Source organism: Cydia pomonella, chromosome 18 (assembly GCF_033807575.1).
Source record: "Cydia pomonella isolate Wapato2018A chromosome 18, ilCydPomo1, whole genome shotgun sequence".
In the NCBI taxonomy this organism is placed as follows: Eukaryota; Metazoa; Arthropoda; class Insecta; order Lepidoptera; family Tortricidae; genus Cydia; species Cydia pomonella.
In genome coordinates this window covers 10,711,233-10,727,867 of record NC_084720.1, presented here as the reverse complement: position 1 = coordinate 10,727,867, position 16,635 = coordinate 10,711,233, and the positions used below count along the sequence as shown (strand labels likewise).

The 16,635-nt window shown below is 39.3% G+C and overlaps 1 protein-coding gene across 1 annotated transcript; it reads left to right on the top strand.

Annotated features, from left to right (window-relative positions):
• Positions 1-4,740: 4,740 nt before the first annotated feature.
• On the top strand, positions 4,741-9,396 carry LOC133527409 (uncharacterized). The gene is made up of 5 exons (XM_061864411.1): positions 4,741-5,539; positions 5,768-5,889; positions 6,020-6,161; positions 6,664-6,839; positions 7,232-9,396. The coding sequence occupies exons 1-5, from the start codon at positions 5,533-5,535 to the stop codon at positions 7,349-7,351; spliced, it is 567 nt and encodes a 188-aa protein (XP_061720395.1). The 5' UTR covers positions 4,741-5,532; the 3' UTR covers positions 7,352-9,396.
• The last annotated feature ends 7,239 nt before the right edge of the window (positions 9,397-16,635 follow it).

The window sequence follows — 16,635 nt, the reverse complement described above, 5'->3', positions numbered from 1 at the left end:
TTATTTTAAGTCGGTTATAAAGGTAATATCTCAATGATATCTTGTGAACAACTAATTCCATACCTACTAATATACCGACAAGTTATCGATACAGTCATATGAACATTTTGTCAAGCCCTAGCGTAAAGTAACAGTTTAGGTTTTTACACAAAATATTCTAAATTATTCATTAATATAATGAAATATTGACACACAATTGAAGAAAAACTTATAATGAGCGGTATAAATTGGTTATTTACACTTTTTATGCTGTTCATTTGATAAAATATCGTTACGAAAATTTCGCTAGGAATATCAGAATTACCTGTGAAATGAGTATTTTCCTGGGTTTTTTGGCCCTGAAACACTACAACCCGGCACATAACATGACACCATTATCACTAAATTACTTAATTTTTTTTTTACCTCTTTGATTTTCTTATATTTTTCACGTTAAAAAATACGGCAATATGATCTTGGCCGCCTCGGCCGCCTCCGAACTCAAAATTGGTTACGTTTTCTTATATGTAGTCTGCCTCTATCGCACTTATGGCTTGTTCATATACGTCATGGCTTCCCTTTTGCACATTTCATCTGTCTGTCAAGCGAAGCGACTGACATGTCTCTGCTGCTCGCAACAAGCTCAAGCAATTGCTACATATTTTCCCCAATTCATCGAATTAAAGTAGAACATTGCACGTTAGCTGTGCAACAGGCAAGTATTCACTGCTAAACTCTAAGTCAAACGCAAATCAAATATGTATTTAAAGATTTGGGGAGCATCATACAATTGGAGATTTTACAAAATCACAGCCCAGAAGTTAGTTAAAATCTAAAAATATCTTATCAGTTTGCGAAATTTCAGAAAGCATATGTAAGTGTAGGGACAGTTTAATATATCAGAAAAATATACAATACAGGGACCTATAAAAAGCTTAAAATGCCCAAAATAATTGCAGAGCAGCAATTGCGGCTACCTGTACAGGATTTTACTAATAGTAGATTGTTAACCAAAGCATGAAAATTTAGATCGAAATCACACACTGCTATCGAGACTCATGTACATGTCAACTAAAAATAAAAATTTAAACGTAAATAAGCCATGGATTAAAAAGCAAGTACTAGAAAAGGTTGAAAATAAATTAAAACTTTGGAAAGAGTATAAATCAAATGGTTGTGAAAAATCATATAAACATACAACTGAAAATAATAAACTGGTGACACTAGTCAGAAAGTTAAGAGCTGAATTTGAAAGAGGAGTAGTGAGCTGTGGTCCAAAATCGTTTTATAGTTACATCCGTAAGCAGCTATCCTCTGAGGTATCGGTACCTCCTTCACTGAGAGATAAGAAGGGGAATATCACGAACGACCAGAAAGTTGTCGCTGAGCTTCTTGCTCTCCTTTGTTTGTGAACCAGCACACACGAATATTCCGGACGTCCAGATGCCTCGTGTAGAAAATTCAATCCAATCAGTATGCTTCACGCTCGAGAACGTGGCAAAAACGCTAGCAACATTTAGCGACTCCACCTCAATGGGGCCGGATACTCTACACTCGGTTTTTCTTAAAAAGTGCAGTAGCGTGCTTGTTGATGAGCTGACTTTTATAATGAATTTATCCCGCAAGAATGGAACCCTACCTCGAGACTGGAAGGAAGTCCATGTCTGTATAGTCTGCAAAACTATGGAAAAAATTATAGTCACTGAATTGCGAAATTTCATAAGTAACGAGAATGTAATTATCGATGAGCAGCATGGCTTCATACCGAAAAGATCCACAGTGACGAATCCTCTTGTATGTCTTCAGTATGTCTTGATAAGTGGACACGGGACTGGAACAATCGTCAGCCTACGGACGTCATATATTTAGACTACAAAAAGGCATTTAATCGCGTAACTATTCGAAGGCTAATTACTATATTGGAGCACTTTGGGATTCGTGGTCAGCTCCTTGAATGGATATCGGACTTTCTAACCCACAGGATATTTAAAGTAAGAGTAGGGGAAACTCTATCGAATGAACACAACGTCTATAGTAGTGTTCCTCAGGGATCAGTGCTGGGACCAATCCTGTTTGGCATATTTATAACGGATTTGAAGAGTGTAGTACAGTCGGAACTGACAATATTTGCTGACGATACCAAAGTTATGGGTAATCCATTGGTAACTCATAATATTATCCAAAGTCATTTAGATCGCATAGTTCAGTGGACTAAAGAGTAAAGACTGGCTCATATCATTAAATGCTAACAAGTGCACAGTCCTACATATAGGAAAAACAAACCCAAAACTAAATTACCACATTGACTCTGTTCCCCTACAAGCAGTAGCTAGTCAATTTGGCTAGTAGGCTTTGGCACTAGTTTCGGCGGCAACATTTGTAGGCTTGTTAAAATCGTTGAAAAAATCTCATAAGACCGCTTTTATACATATATTAAGACTGCATCGACAGTCAAGTGGCGCGTTCTTTAGGGGAATTGTGTATTCTTAATTTAATTACTGTAAACATAAATCAGTATATTAATTTTGTTGTCCTAGTTGCTTTCTAACTTTTTATCTTTGTCACATAGTTTAGTTTCACACAGTACTGAACTTAGAACTAAATAGATAATAATATAAGTAACATATATAGACTACCTAGCTTACATATTATAGGAGCTTCGTCTGCCAACAAAACACTCTGTGGTTTGGCAGAAGTATATTGTAAATATTTATATGGCATGAAACGTGAATAAACGTTTATTTATTTTTTATTTAGTTTAAAATTGTCTTGTCTTGTCTTAAAAACGAAGAAAAGTACATTGAGTTATTATTTAACTATTTTTTTATTCTTAATAAAAACATATTTTTACAAGCAAACCCTTGAGTAATCACTAGTATATAGAACTAGCATCGATAGTTAAGTTTATTGATACAGGAACTCCCTACTTGTCAAACAATTTTGCCCCACGGATTCCTATGTCTGGTAATACCTCTGTATATGTATATCTATTATGTAAATAAAGAATTAAAAAGGTTACGTTTTTAGATTAGTGACAATATACCAAACATAATTTGGTCGGGTTCATTGTTAAAGTGCCAATTACATCCACACTTTATCAGGTCTGATATCAGACCCGATTTCGGGCTCGAGAAATAATATTTTTCCGTTTCACCAAATATCAGCACATCGTTCACAATATTTGAAATGTAAATAAATGGTTCATATGCAAAAATATCGAACTTTTTTTTATACTACGTCGGTGGCAAACAAACATACGGCCCGCCTGATGGTAAGCAGTCTCCGTAGCCTATGTACGCCTGCAACTCCAGAGGAGTTACATACGCGTTGCTGACCCTAACACTCCGCACTCATCGCAAACATTGAACATTTTTGGCAATTAGAGACAAAGTATTTTTTACATTTCAAATATTGCTAACGATGTGCTCGCGGGGGACGCGCGCTTGCTGTTTACATTTGCATTCGGCTTTTCCTTATACCGTGCCGCTTGTGTTTAAAATTGATTAGCTCGACGAGCTTAGGGGCTGCAGCCGAGACGCGAGACGAGCCACGAGTGTATTACCACCAGTGTAGTTATAGATTTTGGTATCTATCTTACGATATCTTATAGCAAGGCATCTTAATTAAGATACTTTGCGATATATAGCTCGGTATATTATGATATATTTTGGTATATTTTGTTTCTCTGACAATGTAGGTGCTAGACAGACAGCGATATATATTTTCATAGACATACAATATATATTTTGGTATCGTCACAGAATAAATAATAGTACTTCCGTACAGAAATGACACTTCCTAGAAAACCGAATTTGACAGCGATTCAGGGACGAATCGTGCTGTTCCATTCTAACGTATGTCTGCCAAGGGGAGGCATATTTGGGTTAGCACAACTAGACGTTCCTCTGCGTCATGCGTGCACAATCACAGAGAAGATAATTACACGAATTTTGACAACCCTGAATAGCCGAAAGTGATAGTTCCATACATTAGAAAGGGACAACATGAATCGGCCCTGTCTGATCGAAATTCGTCAATTGCGGGTATTTTTCTCTGTCATTCTAATTACGTCTTAGTAAGAGTAAAAGAGAAAGATCCCCACAATTTACGAATTTCGGTTTTCGCGGTAGGCCGCCTGAATTGCTGTCAAACTTCGGCTTTCTAGGAAGTTTCCTTTCTGTACGGGAGTACTATTATTTATTGAGTAAATGCTGAGCCGAATGGAGCCGAGAATACTTGAAAGGAGGAGTGTCGCCTCGCCCCACTGTGCACTGGTATCGTTGCCGTATTAATATATAGTACCTGGGCGACCGAGCTTTGCTCGGTTATAGCTATTTATTGGAATATGGTGGTGTATAGGTGATAATCTTAACTACATTTTTTTACTAAATTAAACTTGTCTAAGACAATAAAAATTAAAAAAAAAATATATAAACTTGAACATATAAAAAAAAACAAAAGTTAATCACCGGGCGAGATTCGAACCCGTGACACTCGTTTCTAGCCGTCCGCGTCTTAACCCGCTGGACCAGACGGACAGTGGCCGGTAACACGAAATTAGCGACCATATTCTGCGTCGAAAGAAAAACGCACGAAAACTCGAAAACACGCGTTTTCCCAAAGATAAGACTAATCTAGAACGATTGTATACCCCCCAAAAACCCCCATATACCAAATTTCAGCGAAATCGTTAGAGCCGTTTCTGAGATCACAGAAATATATAAGTATACAAGAATTGCTCGTTTATAGTATTTTATGCAACAGTTGTAGGTATAAGAAGGGTCAAAAAAGGCGAGTGGCGTGAGTTACAATGTGAGCCGGAGCCGAAGGCGTAGGCGAACATTGTAAAGGAATACGCCACGAGAATTTTTTAACCTACTTATACAACGTTGCATACAATATTTTTCCTACGAGTCAACAAAAATAAATCTTAATTTAGGTAAACAAATTACAGCAAAAGTATACAGCCAAGACGCGCGAGCATACCTTGTTACGCGCCCGGCCCGCCCCGGGCCGCGGCCGGCCGGTCGGCGACACCTCCTCGTAACTCATGAGGCCCTGGTACTTGCTACTTGCTAAATTAATTTTTAGGACAGTTTTTCTCAATTTTGGCCACCGTGGCCTACGGAGACTAACAAGCAACGCTAAGCGGTCTTCGTAGTCTATGGGTGTTGCTATATTACGGGTGTCACATGCGTGTTTCTGACTTATGAAGTAATTATTTTTACTATGCAACCAAATGAATATTTTGTAAGTTGGCATCAATGCACTTAGTTTAAAACTGTATTCGTTTTGGTTTTGTTAGGTTGGTAGCCATTAATCACAGTAACATTATAGCTTATAAAAGCACAAGAGCTTTTATGAGGAATAGACAAAATAGACTTTTCTTGAAATCTTTTATGTATGTTCTTATATTCGTGTTAATGAATGCATAAATGACAGATAACAGTAGAGGAGTAGGAAAAAGGTATAAGATTATCACTCCGTCTGTGGTGGAATTTAGTAGTTTGTGGATAGTTTTTTTTTAATGGCGCCAAATTTAATTCGTATTTTATGGTGGGTAGGTATTTCTCGTCGAGTGTCTATCTCTACGTAGTACGTAGTCGAGTCGAGATTTTATTTTGTGAATGTTTGGAAAATAATAGAAAAATTGCACAAAATATGAATGATAAAATCTATATTCTGAAGAATAAACTCACATCAGGTTACTTTTAACTATGCCATTATATTTACTGGAGACATGTTTATGGTATGGTGAAAATAAAACGTTCAACATACTTATTTTCAGTAACAAAACAAAAAATGAACACAGTAAGAGACGCAGGTAAACTTCGCATAACAGGCAGTACTCTTTCTGAAGAACTTGCTTCAATTAAATCTGAATTAGAGTTTTTTACTCGACAATTAGAGGTAAGTGCGCTAACCTGCTAACTTATAAAAGTTGCAATTTAATTTACCACCTCGGAGATTTTTGATTTATTAAACATAGAAACATAGAAGCGTTCTTTTAGTTTACCATGCCCATTCTTCTGTTACTTAGGAATCAAAATCGCAGATATCCAACGCACGCCATCAAATAGCTATGATAGAAATTTGTACAAGTTCAGAAACAAGTAAGGTCAGCAGTCACGTAGAGCATTTGAATGCTCACCGAGCAGGATATTATGTCTTGTTTGATAAGGGTAGGTGGTTTTGATATATTTGTAATATTACGGTAAAATTGATAATGAAGTAGATATACACTTGGCCCAGCTAAAATTAAGAAAATGCATCTACTATCCGCAATCAGTAGCCCTCTGATTCGGCAAAACAAAGTCTACAAAAAAAAACATACCGAATTCATATCGTGATACAGTCGCCATCAGGTATATTGGAGCGGCCTAGGTACTCAAAAATATCTGAACATGCACTTCAACGGCTTTGTTCAGATAATTGTAAATCCCTTGGCCGCGGCCGCTCTGATATATCCGATGGCCACTGAATAGATCGTGTCATTCACGACGACGCGTGCCTTGACTCGTATTGTCATGTTATTAAAGGTTAGATTTGACAAATCTGCGCGTCATCGCGGATGACTCGAACTATACTTTTGAAAACCTGCATAGCTTTCGTGCATCACATAACACATGCGTAACATTAAACTTACAATTGCGTAACATTAACTACTTAATACCAATACTTCAGAACGTGCGCTATCTAAAGAACGAGAGAAAGAGTTGAGAGAGAAGGAAGCCGAAGAGTTGGAGTCGGAGCGGCAAAAGTTAAAGATTATGGCAGCGAGGAACGACCAGCGCGCTCGGGAGGCTGCGGTACTGGACGCAGAAAGTCATGTCATTGAGCAGGCCTGTGTCGTATTAAAGGTACATACCTATAATGCTATTTGCTACGCAATTAAGTGATGTGATCCGATAGCAACCAAAGTGGGTAAGTACATACCAAATTTTAAAATGTTTTACCTACTAGAACAATAAACAGTAAGTAAGTAAGTAATGAAGGTGCAAAATAATCTTATTATCACAATCTTGTTCTTAATAAAAGAGTGGTACTTATCTAGATTACATTAGAACGCCTCGTCTGTTAGCTTCTTATGCTGCTGTTTTTTTAAGTACACGTCGAACTTATCAACTTATGTCGTATTATAGAGTCAACTAACAAAAAAACCGCATCTTATTCTTTTATTCCTACCTATACCTAATATACATATAATAAGTACAACAACTCACCTACTTAATCAAAGAAAACTAAATTCCAGAAACGAAATAACGCAATAATGCTGAAATTAAGAAGAAAACTTGTTGAAACCGAAGACATTCGACGAGAACTTCTGAAGCAAAAAGAACATGTCAATGACAATCATAACCAGCAAAAGTGAATACTTACCTACCTACCTAATCATTCAGTTGCTTACTAATTTTATTTCCATATTTCATACATACATTCATATACTTATGCCTATTTGCCGGAGTCGTAGCGTAGGCAGAGACCACGGATTTCCACTTGCTATTGCTGACCTCTTTCGCTTCCTTCATTTTCATAAGATACCTAGAGATTTTCCTAGCACGAACGTCATGTTGTTAGTGCTTGACAAAATAAAAACATCGACAATCCTATTATCGATAAGTAACCCTTATAATTTTCGATATTCCCGCTTATTTATTTATTTATTCGTATGGCATCCGGTATACTCCCATTACATCAGTGGAAGTTGAAAAATCTTTTAATCAATAAAAGTGGAATTTTTCAAAGACTCAAAGCAGTTTGACGTCCGAAAATATGTAAAAAAAAAAGATAAATTACTTCGAGAATCATGTAAAAAACCTGTATGGTTATTTTATTGTGAGATGGCCGTTTGGAGGGCAATCTCGGTATATTTGTGTGTCATGGATTTTCTTTTAAATATAAAGTATGTAGGTAAATTATTAATAAATTGATAGTTTTCGTAATTCTTGTTCATTTATTTCCAAACATGCATTAAGACATTATTATGACAGTTATAAGATATCGATAATACAATATATCGATAAACTAAATATCGGAAGGAAGTCTCTTGCGTTGCCTTGTCCGTGCTAGAAAAATCTCTAGGTATTGGAAGCGTGCAAAGCGGGTGGTGGGGGAAGCCGGAAAGATCACAGCGCTTGATGTGGCCAAATATGGCAAAAATGCAACGTGTGTTTCTGTCAATAGGGTTGTTTCCATCTACAAATCTTGTATCCCAATAAATTCTTTTGGATTATATGAACATGTTAAACTACTTTTAGGGGACCTCTAATGATCATATTTTTGTAATTTAAAATATCTGGTGGCACACGTCACGTGATCAAACTCGAAACGTCTTTGAAGATTCTGATGACGTCACAACTCTCGAATGGACACTGTTGACAGTTAGGCGATAAACAACAAATGACAAATGTCAGTTGACAGTTCGTATCTTCTACGTGTGTATGTAGTTATGTGTCAAACCGTAAACTGTGACGTCACACAATTTTCAAAGAGCGTTTTGGGCGCCAAAGCATCTGTCAAAATATATTTTGTTAATTTAACATATTTAAAGCCGTTTATAGTATAAAAACTGAATTTTAGGGCAACTTTTAGTAAATATAGAACGTAATACGAGTGTTTCAAAAAATTGGAAACAACCCTATTCCCATACTATTCCGTTATTATGTTCACGTTTTTTTGCTTTAAAATCATATTTACGATAAAAATAGGTAACAATTATCAGCTATCGTGATAGCTGATAAATTGTAAACTGCAATAATACTGGACGAAACAGTAATAGTAAACTTTATATATTTCCGACATCGAGCTAGAAATTAGGCTTTTATAGCATATAGTATTATTCCAGGCTTACCATAACGGCTAAATATTTTATCTAGTCTTTGTCAACGCAGAGTTTTGCTTGGATGTTAATAAAATAGTATGGCTAATAAGTGTACCAACATTAGGTGATTGTAATATTAGTTATAATGACAGTTACTGAAAGCCCACCAGAAACACTTTTGCATTTTGGCACGAAGAGTTGTCTGTCGTCTGTCACAACAAACGTTGTGATAAGCTAAATAACATATGTTTTAACATAAAATAAGTTGATTAAAAAATGTAAGGAAGGGCAAAACTTTTGTACTTGAAAGCCTCATACGTATCCCCAGGAAGAGGATCATGAGGTGGTGTCCCCCAAGGCTGTGTGCTATCACCCACCCTATTCCTTCTTCATATCAATGACATGCTGCAAATCAGCGGCATTCATTGTTATGCTGATGATATTACGGGTGATGCGTCTTACACCGGCCGCACCAATATCTCTCGGGAAAATGTCATAGAGAGCCGGAACAAACTTGTGTCTGAAATTGAGACTTCCCTAAAAGAAGTCTCTGAATGGGGTCGACTTAACTTAGTCCGTTTCAACCCTACCAAGACACAAGTTTGCGCGTTTACCGCAAAAAAGTTAGAGTTTATCGTATCACCTCGTTTTGAGAGCACTCCCCTGACTGCCACACCCGGTATCGGAATCCTTGGCGTCGACATCTCGAGTGAAGTCCAGTTCCGCGGCCATCTAGAGGGTAAGGCTAAATTAGCCTCAAAAAGCTCGGTGTGCTCAACAGATCGAGACAGTATTTCACACCAGCCCAACGTCTACAGCTTTATAAGGCGCAGGTGCGCCCGCACATGGAATACTGTTCTCATCTATGGGCAGGGGCACCCCAGTACCAGCTTCTCCCTCTGGACCGCATCCAACGAAGAGCGACTCGAATTGTCGACTGCCAGTGTATTTCGGATCGGCTTGACTCCTTGGCGCTGCGTAGAGATGTGGCCTCGCTCTGCATTTTCTATCGCATGTACAACGGGGAGTGCTCCGAGGAATTGTTCGGATTAATCCCTGCCGCTTCTTTTCGCCATCGCCCTACGCGACAACATTTCCATCCTCACCACTTAGATGGTTGGCAGTCCTCAACTGTGCGTTTCCAGGAACTTTCTGCCTCGCACTGCTAAACTGTGGAATGAACTGTCGCCTGCGGTATTTCCGGATCGATACGACCTTCAAACCTTCAAGAAAAGAGCGTACTCCCATCTTAAAGGTCGGCAACGCACTTACAACCCCTCTGGTGTTGCAGGTGTCCATGGGCGGCGGTAATCATTTACCATCAGGTGATCCGTCTGCTCGTTTGCCTCCTCTACCATAAAAAAATGGGCCATCAAAACATAATGAAACATACATTTTTTCATTGAATTTGTATCGAAACAACGACGAAGAAAATTTTTAGTAAAGCAAAAGTCAAGTGTGTTTAACATTGAAAACGAAAAGATTCCGCACATTGGTAACTGTATTATAGTAAACATTTTTAAAGAATAATCTCTATTTTTTTGAGCTCATTATTTGACAGCTCCCCAGTAGTTGTGAACGCTAAGCGGCGCTGCCATCGTGCACGCTCCCAATATTCATAACCATTATATAAATTAGTTACCTTTAATTGTAAGGGTGTAAAACAGTCGATCGATAGTGTACGACAATTATGTCAAACATCGGACATAATTGCACTACAGGAGTTATGGCTTATGCCGGATAGTATCTCATTTCTTGGCAGCATCGATGATAATTTCGGCTATACTGGAAGTACTGGAACATCGGCAATCGATGCTACGACCGGTATGCTGCAGGGCCGACCATACGGAGGAGTCGCGCTACTTTGGAATAAAGCGGTGTTTCGTGACGTATCCATAGTGCAATGTGGTAATCCGCGATTGTGGTATCAGTGTATCGCTCGGACAAGGGTCATTCCTGGTGCTAAATGTTTATATGCCAACAGACAAACTGGACAACTTGACTGAATTTACGGACTTTTTTTTTTTTTTTTATTATGCGTTTAAAATTTTGGGTCCAGTCCCCGCGAAGTGTACGGGCGGCTGGATCCGTAAGGTCTGTGTGATGTTTTATATCTCTAATGAATTAATTATGTGACACTGGGATGATGTTGTGTTGTTATGAAAGGTGATGGTGGTAATGAATGTTAAGATATGAAGATGGATGGTGTAGATGAGTTGTTATGTGTTGTTGAACTTTTTTAAACTGTTGATTATGGTCCTGGATAGATTGCAAAATGAGGTCAATGTACTTTCTCTGCTAATGAGGTCTGGGAGGCTGTAAGGTTGAATTTGGAGATTATGACAGATGATTTCATGATTGAATCTTGCTATGCTGAATTTTGGGCATGATCGTAGAAGGTGGTCTATTGTTTGTGGGGCGTTTCCGTCACAGGGGCAGAGATCGTCGGTGATAATTTTCATTCTTTTTAGGTATTTCTTGTGGTAGCCGTGTCCGGTGAGAATTTGGGTTAGATGGAAGGAAATGGTGGTCTTGTTCCGGAGCTCTTTGATGTGGTTAAGAGTTGGTAGCCAGTTCTTTAGGTGCATTCCGGTGGTAGAGGTGAGGTAGTCATTGCAGTGCGCTTTTTGTGTTTCAGTTTTACAGAGGTGCTTAATGTAGGAGATGGGAAAGTGGTCAAAGTCGGGTGCACGGTGGAGAGTGGCGGCGTTTTTGGCTTCCTGGTCCGCTTCCTCATTTCCAAGCAGTCCTGCATGGGCCTTGATCCAACAGAACTGTATTGTGCCTCCTTGTGTGATTTGGTGGATTTTCCGATGAATGCTGTTGACTATGCGGTTTGTGCTGTTTCTATTGGCGATTTCCTGTAATGCTGACAAGGAGTCGGAAAACACGGTGCAATGGGTTATTTGGAGGTGGATACATGTTTCGCAGGCAGTGTCTATGGCTACGCATTCGGCTTGGAATACGGAACAGAATTTATGTAGCTTTTTGCGTTTGATTGTGTGTCGGCCATCAGGGTGGTGTATTATGACTGCTGCTCCGACCCCTCCGTCATGTTTGCTCCCGTCGGTGTAGATTCGGTGCATGTCTATTGTATTGTATGGTTCGAGGTCTGTTGCACTGTGGATTTTATTAATTTTGATGGATATCCTGTCCGAGGGGTGGAGAAGTTGCGCTGGTGGTATTCGGGTGTCCAGAGTGAGATCAGTGGGTAAGTAAAATGAAAATGAAAATGAAAATGAAAATTTATTAATAACATTAGGTTACAGGTCGAGTTTACATATATTTTTTTATATCAGTTATATACAGTGTACCTTTAAGTACATTATACATTAAATTTGTATGTCATAATTGTTTTTATTTATTACAGTTAATTTTATTTAGGCACATCAACAATTTCTCTGGAAAAATATTCGTCTATGTCGTAAAACGGTGATTTTAGTAACCAATATTTTAATCTAATTTTAAAAGTATGGAAGGAAGGTGCATCCTTGATACTTTTGGGTAGGTGGTTGTATATACGTGGGCTAAGTATTTGCTGATTCCACTCCGTTTCGTTTTTTCGACTTCAGCTACTTCGTTTAATTTGTGGTGGAGCGGCGTGAGGTTCGCTAGAGCTATGGAGGCGATGGTGGGCAGCGTGCGGAAGCCTCGGATGATTTTTATTGCGAATCTACGTTGTAGGCTGAGGAGCGCTTTGGTCACTTTTTTGTATTTCGTTGCACTACTCCATACTTCGGCACCGTACGTTATAATGGGTTCGATTGCGTAATTATAGATAATGGAGACATTTTCTGCATGTACTCCCCATGTTGGGCGGATAATTTGGCAGAGTTTTGCATACATTTTCAAGGCTTTTCCGATGACATATTCGCAATGGTTGATAAACTTGAAATTTTGATCGATTAGAATTTAATTTAATTTAATTTACGGACTGTCTTGCGCTGGTAAGTGCTGTTGTTAATAGTAATAACGCCGAATCGGTTTACATTCTTGGAGACTATAATGCTCACCCGGGTGAGCGCTTTTACAACGAACTGGCTTGCTTTTGTATCGATCAAGAGTGGGTTTGTGCGGACGTTGAAGCACTGGGCCGGCAGTCTGAAACTTATACATTTATAAGTGAAGCGCACGGATCGAAAAGGTGGTTAGACCACTGTGTGACTACAAAATCTGGCGCGCCTTCTATTACCGATGTTTACGTCAAACTCGATGTCATGTGGTCCGACCATTTCCCATTAATTGTAGAATGTAATTTTAATTTTGTTAAGCCTAAAATGTTATGTAATAAAAACTTAGTAGTAAATAAAGTTACATGCCTCGGCGTGCGGACTGGCTAAGCTCATCTCTATATGTGAGAAATACGCTTCTAGCCATGATTTGCTGTATAATGTAAACAAAAGCGAATGCGTTGTCTTTAAGGCCAGAGGTAAAGCTATACCCAAGTTTCCAAGTGTCAAACTAAATAGCCATCCGCTACGAATAGTGGATCAATTTAAATATTTGGGACACATGGTTACCTCTGACCTTAAGGACGACGTAGATATTGAACGAGAACGCAAAGCGTTGTCCGTCAGAGCTAATATGATAGCTCGCAGGTTTGCTCACTGTTCCAAAGATGTAAAGGTCACCCTTTTTAAGGCTTACTGTACAACCTTCTACACAAGCAACCTGTGGGCTGATTATACTCGTAAACGGTACAGCTCTCTGCGTGTTCAATATAATAACGCTTTCAGAGTGCTGATGGGTCTGCCCAAATTCTGTAGTGCATCGAGGATGTTCGCGGAGGCGCGGGTAGACTGCTTCTACACCACCATGCGCAAGCGAGCTACATCCCTTGTGCGCAGAGTGAGGGCCAGCTCCAACAGCATTCTGAGTATGTTAGCAAAAAGATTGGATTGCATGTATTTGAATAACTGCTGCTTGATACACGCACGCAGTAATAAATAATTGTACAGTGTAGTTATTAAGTATAGTTATATATGGATAGTTATAGTTCTAACACTTGGATAAGATTTACTAACACAATGATCCCCGATGGTCTTAAATAAAGAAATAATAATAATAATAATAATTCAGCAGGCAGGATTCTCTGCCTCTGGCTTGCTTTAGCCGGCCGGCCAGAGTGGAGTCGTTAGAGATAAGCTCCAGGGGTGGAAGTGAAAAATTGCATAAGACGCGAGTTGGCACAGTGGCTGCTCGCAGCCACTCGGTAGAAAGCGGCGTACACCTCTCGACACCCCTGAGCCGCTCACACCGGTGTTGCCCTTGAGCCATCCTAGATGTCGCTTTTTGTGGGGGCCCATCTTGTGGGGGCGAGTCACCGTCTGCCGGAAATAAAATTGAATACCGTTTTATTAGGCAGGCGTCCGGTTTTTCATCCCATAGCCCAGTATTTAGTCCATCGCTTTCACCCAATAGACCAGTTCATTTTAGATTCCATTAACCCTCAAATAGTCCTTACACCCTGGCGGGTGCTGCCTCTGCGTGCGTCCCATGACACGGGCAAGGGCAACATCCGCTAGGTGTACCCCTTACATTTCATTAACGTGTCAAAAGGGCCTCTACGTGTTGGCTTCGGCTCCGCGCACGCCTCCCAAAGGTCCGGAGCACCATTGTTCCGTGATGGGAAAGACATAATAATAATAAGCAAGCAGCTTGTGGCAAGCTGTTGGGGAGTAACGACCCCACGGACCCGAGTGTTCCCGAGAGTCGGTCAGGGTCTCCGTCTCCGGCGTGTCTTCGTCGGTCGGAGTGGACCCCAAGGGGACCCGCAGGACTCTCAGCTCTGGCTTGCCTTCATTGGCCGTCCAGAGAGGAATCGTTAGAGCTATATGCTCCGGGGGTGGAAGTGAAAGATGCATAAGACGCGAGTTGGCACAGTGACTTATCATATCAGGCACTGGGTAGAAAGCGGCGTACACCTCTCGACACCCCTGAGCCGCTCACACCGGTGTTGCTCCTGGTCGTCTTTACGACGGCAGTTTCACGGGCCCATCTAGTCAGCGGCAAGTCACCGCCTGCCTCGATAACGTGTTTAAGCATTGTTATGGCAGGTGTCCGGATCTCTTTACAATAGCCCACCCAAGTAGCACAAAACTGCATTATAAGGTGTCACAAACTGTTCACGTCGGTAACTTTAGCATTTATATAGAGTTATAATATGACATCCCAACTGCAATAGCTGAAAATTAAGCTATCGTCTGTATAATAACGTTATTACGCATCACCACTGCACAACTGTATTGCTGCAAGCGTTAATATGGGAAAACAGTTCTATATTATACAGCTTTTAGCAATTAATGGAACTGAGAGCTGAAATGTGGAACTGTAAGCTGTATTGGCGCATTTTAAAGGGCTTTAACTAAGCTATATTCTGAATAAGACGCCACAAGTGTACCCTTAGACGCTTGCATTTTAAGAAAGAACATGTGAACTACTATATTGCAATCAGTTATTCAGTGATATCAATTAACAATGATATAATGCGCCTGGCTGCATATAGTGGAACTTTAGTAGTGTTAATCAGCTTATTCCATGCAATCCTATAATAACACTTATAAAGCCCCCATGATCGCTTTGGATGAATTCATATACTTCTGAATTACAGCAACCTGCTGGTTATTAGATCACATGTGGCTTGTGAACCCAATTGGAGCTGAATACTTGTACCAGCGTGGGCTATTAATCTGCTAATGTAGTTAAATAAGATCTTATAGACTACATTTTTATCGCCTCATGGTTATTTATTAGTTACTCGCCACCAGCGTGGCGATATTGTGATCTGGAAACAGAAAAGGAAAACTGGCGGAATACGCCGAAAAATTAATAGAGAATTTTTGAAATCCCTAAAACTCGTACGGAGAGTTTAGTAGTTCATTGCTAACTGTGCCACTATTTGCGTACAATGCGGCCCACAATTATGCTATACACAAATCAATAACTGATTTGTTTGACACAAGATCTCGCCGTGTCAGCTCTTTGCTGACTTATGTACTACGGGTGGACACTTAGACAGTTCAGTACTAGTCAATGTACCTCGAGTGAACACTGAAATAGCTTCTACCATTTTATCGTGGTTAATACGGTAGACATTAGTGATCTGCCATTTTTTTAGATTTCAATGTTATATATTATTCATTTATCCTAATTAAGCCAACGAAAACGACACCGGATTTGTGTAGGAAACCGGATGATTTTATGAGTAACAGCTTATCGTCAATTTATACGAGTATTATGAATAAAAAAGTATTCTTTGTTCATAACATCGACGTATTTAATACTAAAATTTTCAAGTAAACAGTGATATTTTGGGGGCGCGTGTAAAATTTATCTACAATCATATAGTATTTGACAATAAAATTTCTTTCCCATTTGAAATTCACACACATGGGAATAAAATCAATGTTGTACTTAGGTACCAAAACTAACGTTTACACCATCATTGCACCTTCTTTATAAACATCACGTCACGAAATAGTTCATGCTAACAATATAAGAAAATAATAAAGGAGTGGAGCAATAAATATTCACAATCTTCCCAATTATGCATTCTCAACTCCTTAGAAGCGTTAAATCAATCCTTTTAAGTACTTTGTGCTGAAAAAAGGGCAACAGGGACTCTATTAATCAGCCATTAAGCTGTAAATAGGTAACACGTGATCCACTAATCAGTCAATGTTCAGCTCTTAGGGTGACTGTTACCTTTAGTAATGCTGATATAATGCTGATATAGAGCAATATTTCCAATTATTCAGCTGACAGCTGATTAATTTGTGCCCAAAATAGAGTTATATCAGCACTTACAGCGCCTCTAACACTCTTATTCAGCTGGT

Coding starts and splice junctions, on each gene's coding strand:
- LOC133527409 (XM_061864411.1), top strand. Junction 5,890..6,019: donor TTTTTACTCGACAATTAGAG/GTAAGTGCGCTA, acceptor TCTGTTACTTAG/GAATCAAAATCGCAGATATC. Junction 6,162..6,663: donor TTATGTCTTGTTTGATAAGG/GTAGGTGGTTTT, acceptor CCAATACTTCAG/AACGTGCGCTATCTAAAGAA.